Consider the following 11,240-nt stretch of genomic DNA (forward strand, 5'->3'; position numbering starts at 1 on the left):
CACGAGATAAAGGTAGCCGTGGCCAGCCGCAGAGGAATCCCTTACTCTGAAATTTTGAGTTGCGCTTTAGATGTGGTAGAAGCACTGCCTAAGGACGAGACGGCAGCGAATCCTACACCACCAACACCTCAACCGAACTATCGAGACAAGGGGAAGTGGGAAGACAACCGAGCTCCTTATCAACAAGCGATACCATTCTACTTCCCGTCAGACACAGGACTATGACCGACAAGCCATGCCACAGCCGAGAGGGAATCAACAGAAGGCACCTCACTGCAACCGGTGCTCCAAGTACCACTTTGGCGAGTGTAGAGCTGGAGGCATCCGATGCTTCACTTGTGGTGGAAATGGACACATGTATCGAGAGTGCCCGAATAACAACAAAGGAGGAATGTGGAACAGGCAGGGACATGGGGAATAACAGCAACAACCACAACTCATTCAACAGGTGGCCCCACAGCAAGCGAGGGCGTATGCACTGAAAGGAAATGAAGGGCAGGAGCAGCAAACCGACAAGGACTGATAGGGATGAAAGAGAAGTACCCCGATTTCTTTTTGTGAGACGACCAAATTTAGGCACTTTATCATACAATGCATGTATTCTCAACACATCAAACACATCCCTAAGATGACTAGCATGCTCCTCCACACTTTTGATATAAATCAATACATCGTCAAAGTACACCACAACAAATTTCCCAATGAACGGATGAAGAACATGATTCATCAAACGCATGAAGGTAGAAGGAGCATTGGTCAAACCAAAAGGCATCACAAGCCATTTATACAAGCCAACTTTAGTTTTAAAAGCGGTTTTCCATTCATCCCCTTCTTTCATGCGAATTTGGTGATACCCACTTGCCAAATCAAACATGTAGAACCACATAGATCTTCAAGCATGTCATCTAGCCTAGGTATAGGGTGCCTATACTTAATAGTAATCTTATTGATGGCCCTGCAATCTACACACATTCTCCAAGTTCCATCCTTCTTAGGCACCAAAATAAAGGGCACGGCACAAGGTGATAGGGATTCTCGAATCAAACCTTTGGCAAGGGACTTGCCTTTGAAACTCTTAAGTTTTCTTTGGTTTTGCCTTGTATGCCGCCCGGTTGGGAAGAGAGGACCCCAACACGAAATTAATTTGGTGCTCAATCCCTCGCACGGGTCGAAGCTCATTGGGTAGCTCCTCCGGGAAGACATCCTTATAATCATGCAAGACATTCTCAATCAATAAGGGACAAGGGTGAGTATTAGCATTTAAACACAAGTCATTCCGGACCATAAGACGAATGGTTGAACGGTAATTTAGAGCCCACCCAAGTTCAGAAGTCCTAGCTATCAAGCAATCTTTTCTCCCCCGTGCTTGAGATTTTTCTTTTTTTGGTATTTTTGTGCTACTCCCAACACCCCCAAACTCACTTGGCTCTTTCTTCTCACCCTCACTCACTAGTCTTTTTTCGCACTCCCTTTCCCTTTCCCTTTGCAAGTGTTGGTGAGACTAAAAAATATCCCGAGGTAGAAGAGGTTTCAAACGAACTTTTAAGCCATTCACCATGTAAAAATATTCATTTTTGAACCCATTTTTGTAAGCCCTCCGATCAAACTCCCAAAGTCTTCCCAATAACACATGGCAAGTCGTCATGGGGATGATGTCACACATCACCTCATCCTCAAATACACCATTCTTCAATGGAACCAAACATTGAGCCTTCACTTTAAGCTCCCCGGAATCCCCTAGCCATTGAAGCTTGTATAGGTTGGTGTGTTTGACAACTTTCAATCCCAACTTGGAGACCAATTGTTCAGTCACCACATTGGCACAACTTCTCCCATCAATTATCACCACACATGTTTTACTCCCCACCTTGAAATTCATATGGAATATATTGCACATTTGCTCCTTGTGCTCCTCAAGATCGGGTTGCATATTAAACATCCTAAGCACCACTAACGCTTTCAACCCCTCATCATCTTATTCCCCACTAGAGTACGCCATGCGAGGATCCACACTTTCCTCTCTCCCTTACTCCTCCCCTTCCCATTCATCCTCACTAAACACGCTACCATCTTGCCCGATAACCATCACCCTTTTGTTAGGGCACTCACGTGCATAGTGCCCAAAGCCCTTACACTTGAAATATTGGACCTTGCTACTTTCTGTATGGTGCTTTCCCTTGAGTACTAGGTGAGCTCTCCATCTTCTTGGGAGGGGTACTCCACTTGTTTCCTCCCATCCTGGTTTGACTAGAGGCCATCCTTGCCTTGCTAAGCGTCACTTCTTTACCTTGCCTCTCAAATGTCTCGCTAAAACTTAGTACTTCTCCCAATGTTATTCCCCTTAGTGCCTCAATTTGGACTGTATGCTTTAAGGAAGTGTTAAGACCATGGATGAATCGGTCTTGAGTGGCTTCTTCCGGTTCATTCACTCCAATCTTGTTAATCAAAGCGAGAAGTTCATAGTAGTAATCCATCACACTCATTGTTCCTTGCCTTAGGTCTTGGAGCTCCCCACGAAGCTTGAGGTAATAGGACCTAGGCACAAAAGATTCCTTCATGATTCGACACAACTCATCCCATGAATGCACATCCCCCAACCTAGCTAGCCTCCTCTTCATTAACACATCGTTCATTACCCCTAAATTCCGCCAATGCAATCTTCACCTTGTCACCTTGGGAATAGTTGTCGGGGGAAAAGATTTTATCCACTTAAGATTCCCACTCTAAGTAGGCTTCGGGATCAAACTTGCCATGGAATTCGGGGAGGTTGTGTTTCAAGGTCTTGGACGGATCATCAAACCTTGGTCGGGGTTCTTCCTCATAGTACCTATCCCTCCTAAGTCTATCCCCATAAGGCTCCATCCCTCCATGTTGATTTCCTACCCCAAACCGACCATATCCCCCATTTCCTCCTCCAAACCCCTATTGGCTCCATTATCCCCCCCCCCCCTAAATCGTCCATTCTCCAAGTGGTTAACAACATCTCTAACATTCCCCACTTGTCATCCCTCATACGTCTCATCTTCAACAAATTCCTCTGGGACCTCATTGGGCATAGCATTGCCCATGGGAGTGGGAGGTCTTGTCGTCCGCTCTTCGTTCAAGGTGGTGATCTTTTCAAACAATTTGTTTTGGATGGCACGTGTGCAACCTTCGGAACTCCTCACCTCTTCTTGGACATCTTGCTTGAGATCACGTCTAAGATCCGCCATCATTTGGGACATCATGCTCAATAGATCTCCTATGGGTTTAGTACTACTTGTGCCCTCACCCTTCTCTACCTCCCCCTCGTGAGTCTTTCCCATTGCGTTGGAACAAGTAGTAGGAGGTATCACGAGTACCTACAATGTCAAAACAAACTAGGATATAGTCCTAGAAGTTGGTAAAACAAGAAAGAATGATTTAAGAAGCTAGCTCACCCCAATGAGAGTATCCCCCCAAGTCACTCACCAATGTTACTCGGTAGGTTTAGAATATAGCGGGGCTAGTATCACACACTCTCAATCCAATTGCACCTTGGTGGCGCCTGGACAATTCAATCAAGGTATACACCTCAAGCAAATACAGTAAACACAAAAGTAATAATGATTAAGCATATAAAAGCAAGTAAACTAGGCCTAAGGTAAACCCACACACACCAAAAAAAAGTTGGGATGAAGCTTTCGCTAAAATTTAGCTGATCTTTAAGAATTTTTTGGTATTGATCCCCACGCCCAAATTGGATGAATTTTGGTGGAGAGATTCACTATCAAGTCTAGATCTAGGGGAAAATATTCATATATAGTCAGATCTAATAATTGGATATGATTTTCATGGTTTTCCCCAACTATGCCAAAATAGGGCAATGATGTTAAACCCCACAGTTATCTAGGAAAACGAAGGAATTTTTGAATGATATTCTGGTATCTAAGCTCTAGATACCAAATGATGTGGATCCAAGTATTTTGTGATCCATTTCCCAAGAAAATTCCCTTTTATGATGTTTGATCTAGATATTTTTGTGAGATTGTTTTCCAATTTCTCAATAAAAACAAGGGTAAAGTAGATCCAACCATAAAAATTGAATCTAAACTAGAATGGATGGAAGATTAGAAAAGGAAAGCATGTGTATATTGATGAGATAAGAGAACTACCACCATAGGACCTTAACCAAAAAGATGGAGACAACCCTAGGCAACTTTCATTAGCTGTATCACCCCTTGGCTCCACTACTCAATGGATACACTCCATTAATGCATACCTCTACTTGAATCAATCTAGGATAGACACAAGCAACCTTCAAAGAAGGAATTTGGATACAATCCTCACAGAGGAAACTCACTAGGGTAGTAATTTTAATTCAGCAAAATCTAAGAAATGAAATGACCTCAAAAGGTATTTATACTAAGGGTCCAAAAATAGAAATTGGCCCACAAAATATAGCCCAGCGACATAGTACCCGGCCGGGTGGGCTAATACTCTAAGCCACTCGGTCGGGTGGAAAATTCTGACTCCTGGATGCCTTCGATGCGTCACCCGGCCGGGTGGACTTTAGGTATGCTAAGTCACCCGGTCGGGTGGAAGAGCCTGACTTCCGGATGCCTTCGACGTGTCACCCGGCCGGGTGGACTTTAGGTACGATAAGTCACCCGGTCGGGTGGACCTCCCTGACCCTTGCTTGCCTCTGACGGGGTACCCGGCTGGGTGGTTGAGTAGGCACCCGGTCGGGTGGAACTAAGCAGCCTTGGCATCTCCAGAAAATAGCACCCGGTCGGGTGAGGCTTGGCTTCAGAATCTATCCGACAGGGTGGAAGCTCCCAGCCTTCATTTTTTAGCACGAGTCTCGTCGCGTGCTCCTCGATCTTTGTAGCCTCCTCCAGCATGACTTTTTGGATGAACATCGAGAGCCCCTCGTGTAGACGCCTTGTCATAGACCTCGTCATGGGCATTCCAGGTGTGGTCGTATCAGTTTTATATATTTTATGAATGGATATGTGATTTCTGATTATGTGGTAAATTCATTGAGATCAATGGAGATTATACGAATGTGGAATTTAAATGGTTGTTGGTGTTGGTAAAGAATAAATCTGTATAGATCTAGTAAGTATGTATGTGTTAAAACTATGTGAGTGATGACATGTATATTATAATTGTATATTTCTGGATATTTTAATGAATCTATATATGATTATGTCTTCGGTAAGTCCCAGAAAATCAAGAGAGAGAGATATAAAAGAGAGGACGATATAAAGGTCATATTATGAATGGATATGTGATTTCTGATTATGTGGTAAATTCATTGAGATCAATGGAGATTATACGAATGTGGAATTTAAATGGTTGTTGGTGTTGGTAAAGAATAAATCTGTATAGATCTAGTAAGTATGTATGTGTTAAAACTATGTGAGTGATGACATGTATACTATAATTGTATATTTCTGGATATTTTAATGAATCTATATATGATTATGTCTTCGGTAAGTCCCAGAAAATCAAGAGAGAGAGATATAAAGGAGAGGACGATATAAAGGTCAGATGTATTATTTTTTTATATTTCTTTAAAAAGTAAGCATGTATATGGATGTAAGGATGTTGGTTCTGGAGAGAAAAATTCATGGTAATAAATTTTATAAATATATAGGTTGCATAACGTTTACTTAACTCTGGAAATTAATCTCTAATGTGGGTATACTATTGGGCTTGTTGAAGCACACTCCTTTCTTTTTCCCCTGCAGATTAGGTGATCGAATTAGCTCTTTTTCTACACAGCTGCTCAAGTCAGGTCACTTGCCAACGCTTTTCCATTTGGGTAATTCTTTTGAATATGTTAAGCGTGGCTTGTCTAGAAAGTGTTATTGCATAGAATGATAGTTTTGCCGGATAGAATAATACTCTGAGTTAATAAAATGATACTTTTGACTGACTGATAAAATGATATATGTTAGGTTTATTGCATAGAATGATAGTTTTTCCGGATAGAATGATACTCTGAGTTGATAAAATGATACTTTTGACTGAATAATAAAATGATATATGTTAGGTTTATTGCATAGAATGATAGTTTTGCCGGATAGAATGATACTCTGAGTTGATAAAATGATACTTTTGACTGACTGATAAAATGATATATGTTAGGTTTATTGCATAGAATGATAGTTTTGCCGGATAGAATGATACTCTGAGTTGATAAAATGATACTTTTGACTGACTGATAAAATGATAAAATGATATATGTTAGGTTTATTGCATAGAATGATAGTTTTGCCGGATAGAATGATACTCTGAGTTGATAAAATGATACATTTGACTGACTGATAAAATGATATATGTTAGGTTTATTGCATAGAATGATAGTTTTGCCGAATAGAATGATACTCTGAGTTGATAAAATGATACTTTTGACTGACTGATAAAATGATATATGTTAGGTTTATTGCATAGAATGATAGTTTTGCCGGATAGAATGATACTCTGAGTTGATAAAATGATACTTTTGACTGACTGATAAAATGATAAAATGATATATGTTAGGTTTATTGCATAGAATGATAGTTTTGCCAGATAGAATGATACTCTGAGTTGATAAAATGATACTTTTGACAGACTGATAAAATGATATATGTTAGGTTTATTGCATAGAATGATAGTTTTGCCGGATAGAATGATACTCTGAGTTGATAAAATGATACTTTTGAGTGACTGATAAAATGATAAAATGATACTTAAATAAGATTTTACGTATTTAAATGAGCGAAATTTGTATATCATGGGAAATAAGATTTTACGTATAACTGAACCTCATACATCTGTATATCATGGGAAATAAGATTTTACGTATTTAAATGAGCAAAATTTGGATACGTAAATTTTATCATGAGTGAAATTCCGAAATTAAATAAGCGAAATGACATATTTACCCTCTGCGCCTTTTTTATGAAGGAAAGCTAAGTTTGAATCTAGACCACGTGATTTTAAAAATGTGTGGTCCAGATTTAGTTATAGGGTTATTACGGAAATTGGGGTTATCATTATAATGCACCCATATATATATATATATATATATAGGGTTTTGATCTATGCAAAACTAGATTTAAATACAGAAACGCAGAACAATATCATAATTAGGTCACTTTTAGGTCATAATTAGGTAATTTTTAGGTCATGCTAACAAAGCATGACCTAAAACGATCTTAGCATGACATTTAACCCAAATATTATAATATGACCTAAAATTGCTTAATTATGACCTTCCGTATTTTTGGTTAATTATTGACCATTAGATCATCTAATCCTAGGGCCAAGATTTGGTCTGCATTTCTGGATTTAAACACATACTTATTTTGATCATCTCCCTATATATATATATATATATATATAGATATATATATATACTATAATTTTAATTATTTATAAAAAATAAAAATTAGAAGATATCAAAAATTAAACAATGCTTAAATAACATTAAAAAGATAAGATTGTTAACAAAAATATATAAAGATAAGATTGTCTTACAAAATTACAGTAAACTACACATTTTTCATTTGTCCCATTTTTTCATTAAAAAGGCGCATCATTCGTTCTCGCATCTGTTGCTCCCTCCTAGCTGCTTCCTCTCGCATCTGTTGCTCCCTTCTAGCTGCTTCCTCACGCACTAGTGCAATTTTCCGATCTGAATCGGCTTGCACTTTTTCAATTTGTAGCTGCATTTAACCACGATGTTCTTTAACTCGTTGCTCTACCATTTCATCGATCTGGCTAGCATTGACGAGTGTAGAACCCACAGATGAGTAAGTAGCCAATGGGAAGTATATGCTTCTTGCTTGCCACGTGCCATAAATTCGTTTTCTCTTCTTCACCTTCCCAAAAAGCTCCAAGAAGATGGCTTCATGATCCGGGTTCTCTATTCCTTCAGCCCGTTGTTCTTCAACCCGTGCCATAACGTCATCCTTCCATTAAACAAACATGAAAAACATTCAAAATGTGTAACAACAAAGGGAGAACCTCACAAGCAACAAGCTCATCATATCAGACAATTTTGTACAACATTATAAAGCTACAGATTCAGAATGAATATGATTTATCAGATCAGAAATTAAATCTGTGATTAAACTCAGAATGAATATAGACCATGATTCAACACCAATCCAATCTCGTAGTTTCTATGACTGGCAGTGATGCATTGCTGAAAGTGAGTTTCTATTTCCTATGTGCTTCACCTTTTACCAGTAATACACAGACTCTCATTGTTGCACAGAGACATATCAAGTTATTGTTGGCTATGCAGAGAAAATCAGTAGTTCGCATCACTACTAAGCCAGGTAATAATCAATCTTCTGTGTGATTTTCATTTGAATTCATCTGCATAGTATGCTTAACATAGATCATTTGTGCTGAAGGTGGGATATAAACTTCTGCAATATCAGATGCTTTTGGGGAATTCAGGTGAATACTATTTTCTCCTAACTTTATCAAAACACTTGCCAAAAGTTAACCTCAAGCTTTTAATTATTAGTTTCATATTGCTACTGAACTTGTATTCTGATATCCATATTGTCATGACTAATATCATGAGACTATCCATCTAGGATTAAGTTGTGAGATTATTTTAGTTGGAGGGGGGAGGCTATGACTAATTATCATGAGACTATCCATCTAGGATTAAGTTGAAGGGTTCAATCTTATGAACCAAACATGATACATATTTAATCATGAGATTTAATCTTGCCAATCGAACACCCCCTTAATGGAATGACATTTGCATATACTTTTTGTTAGTAGGAAACTGATATCTAAATTGCTCATCACAAATGTAATCTAAACCTAGCTGTGTGTTGATAAATAAGAGAGACGTGCAATGTAATCTAAGGATGAGGAGGGCTCTAAGTATGAGAGCTCTAAGCTTCTCATACAACACAATTAGTCTAACTTTCCATAAAGAACTCTTAAAAGCAATACTACAAGCAATACTCATAGCATAAGACAACAAATTTAGATAATCACATACTATAATCCCAAATAAAATTTCAGAAATCAAACCAAACATGTGAAAAGACTTACTACAATTTGTTGAGCACGCTGCGAACACAACTCGCCTTGTGAATCACCGTTCCTTAGCTTGTGGGTCTGTAGAAAGAAATCCATAAATGGAGGAAGTTTCTCATTGTTCTCTTTGGCCTGAAAACAATTTTCAACATAAGAAAGTGTAAAAGTAACCAACAAATCAAACTAATAAAATATTATAATTTTTACCATTTTTGCAGCTGTCTCCGCAAATGATATACATCCATTACAATGTGTGCCAAGCGCAGTCTCAAGCCCTTGTCTACGGTTTGCCGAGAACCTCTCAAAAGATTCAATACTCTCGGGTAAATTCCAGCCTTTTTGGTAATTCGACCATTGGGCATCTGTGTAAAAAGAAGGTTTCTTTGTCTTCTTTTTATAATAGCTAATGAAATCCCCGTATCTGATTTTACACTTGCTAACAAAGCTTTCTTACACTCGTCTTGATCATATGCCTCACAATTAGCAGATTTCTACAAATTAACACAAAATGACAATCAAATTTAAACTACAAAATAAGATATTAAAGATTGTAAGTAATCTTACTAAAAGAGAAAAAGAGAGATAGAGATAGAAAAAATATATATAATGCACAAGTTTACCTTAAAAGGTTAATGTATTCCTCAGTTAGAGTTTTCTGGCTAAATCCATTCGGGTCAACTATCTGCTTGAAATTATACGTACATATGCTTGCCACGACACCGGAAGGATGCAAGCTGCACGTCAATATATGGTTAGTTAACTCACAAAAATAATGATATAAGTGAAATTATCAAATCACTTACTATTTCCCCCTAAGATGTATGAATTGGCGGCCACGTGCATCATGTGTAGGCTCTTCTTCACCTGACTCGTTTAGGGAGTTACTTGTTGTATCATCCCCTTCTATATTATGTGTCGTCGATTCTCCTTCCTCATTATCCAGTGGTGGATGATCACCGGAGAGTGAAGGATCATTGGAATGTCCAACAGATGCTCCTTGAGCTATTTCTACATAGTAGACAAAGCATTATGCTATCAAAATCGAAAAAATAGAACAAAAAAGTGCATAACACAAGTGGAAATGAGAATTGCAGTTCAAATTCATAAATGAACACAAATTGACCAATGATAAATTGATAATATTGAAGTGGAGAATACATTGCTGTGGACATAACATAACCAGACAATCAACAGCTATGATTGTGTCAACCCAAAATGGAAATTTAAGTGTCTCAATTAGTTTATGGAGTTGAAGTTGTGCACTTGTGCAATATTATTGGTCAATGATTGTACAGTAGACTGAATAAAATGCAAGTGGAGTTCACACAACACACATACCGTGTGGTGGATGATCACCTGAGAGTGAAGGATCATTTGAGCGTCGTCTAATAGATGCTTCTCGAGAAGCATTATAGGGGTGTTACAGATAAACTGAGTTTGAAGTAGTATATGGAAAATAATTTCTAACTTTTCACAAGACATTTCAAACTTTTAATGTGATCAAACAATAAAGAGTTTCTCAAACTAGTCTAAAAATATATCACCATGTGAGAGGGTTACCTTAAAGCTTGAGAGAAAAGTGGTGACGGAACGAGGAGAGTGACGGACAGTGGCAAAGAGCGGTGGAAATGCAACAGCTTACCGACCTGAAATGCAGCAGTTAATGAATAAATGTATTTATTACATTTTGTGGCAACGGTTCAAACTAAAAGAATAATTGTATTTGCTAGATTTCTGAACTGTGATATGCTTTTGCTAGATTAGGTGGATAAGATAAATAAAATTGATAAGATAAATATAAGATGGAGCATAGTACAACCAAAGTGGTAAATAATAAGCTTAGACATCAAACATTTAAAGGGAGAACATCCTCTCCAATATTGTTCAGTTTCTAGCAACCTAGCTCGATGGGTATAGATGCAGAATTGATGTTTCTCAAAGAGCCTCCTTTGATATTTCATTCAATCTAAAACAGTACTATCATATGGGAATAATGGAATATCACCAGATGCTAAACTTTAAGAAAAAACAAAATTTCAAAACCCACAAACTAAGTTTGAAGTAGATAGAATAATCAAATATAAGAACTAGACTTCATTTTCCATATATTTCTTATTCCTTGAAAACAAAATATGACTACTAACTTTGTGTGGTGGGGATGGAGTCGAATCACACACAGTAAACCACATTACAGAAAGCTGAAACTAATACTACTTCTG

At 38.1% G+C, this 11,240-nt stretch overlaps 1 protein-coding gene across 1 annotated transcript; it reads right to left on the minus strand.

Annotated features, from left to right (window-relative positions):
• Nucleotides 1-9,256: 9,256 nt before the first annotated feature.
• On the minus strand, nt 9,257-10,181 carry LOC121754487. Its single transcript, XM_042149835.1, has 4 exons — nt 10,145-10,181; nt 9,825-10,029; nt 9,642-9,755; nt 9,257-9,512 (listed from the first exon to the last, which is right to left on the minus strand). The coding sequence occupies exons 1-4, from the start codon at nt 10,179-10,181 to the stop codon at nt 9,458-9,460; spliced, it is 411 nt and encodes a 136-aa protein (XP_042005769.1). The 3' UTR covers nt 9,257-9,457.
• Nucleotides 10,182-11,240: the final 1,059 nt, after the last annotated feature.

Source organism: Salvia splendens, chromosome 11, assembly GCF_004379255.2.
Source record: "Salvia splendens isolate huo1 chromosome 11, SspV2, whole genome shotgun sequence".
Classification (NCBI taxonomy): Eukaryota; Viridiplantae; Streptophyta; class Magnoliopsida; order Lamiales; family Lamiaceae; genus Salvia; species Salvia splendens.

What these genes read in the sequence shown, in the direction of transcription:
- LOC121754487 (XM_042149835.1), bottom strand. Translation starts at nt 10,181, where the DNA reads ATGTATTCTCCACTTCAATATTATCAATTTATCATTG. An exon ending in ATACATCTTAGGGGGAAATA is followed by an intron (nt 9,756 to 9,824) that starts GTAAGTGATTTG and finishes ATTGACGTGCAG; the next exon opens with CTTGCATCCTTCCGGTGTCG. An exon ending in GAATACATTAACCTTTTAAG is followed by an intron (nt 9,513 to 9,641) that starts GTAAACTTGTGC and finishes GTTAATTTGTAG; the next exon opens with AAATCTGCTAATTGTGAGGC.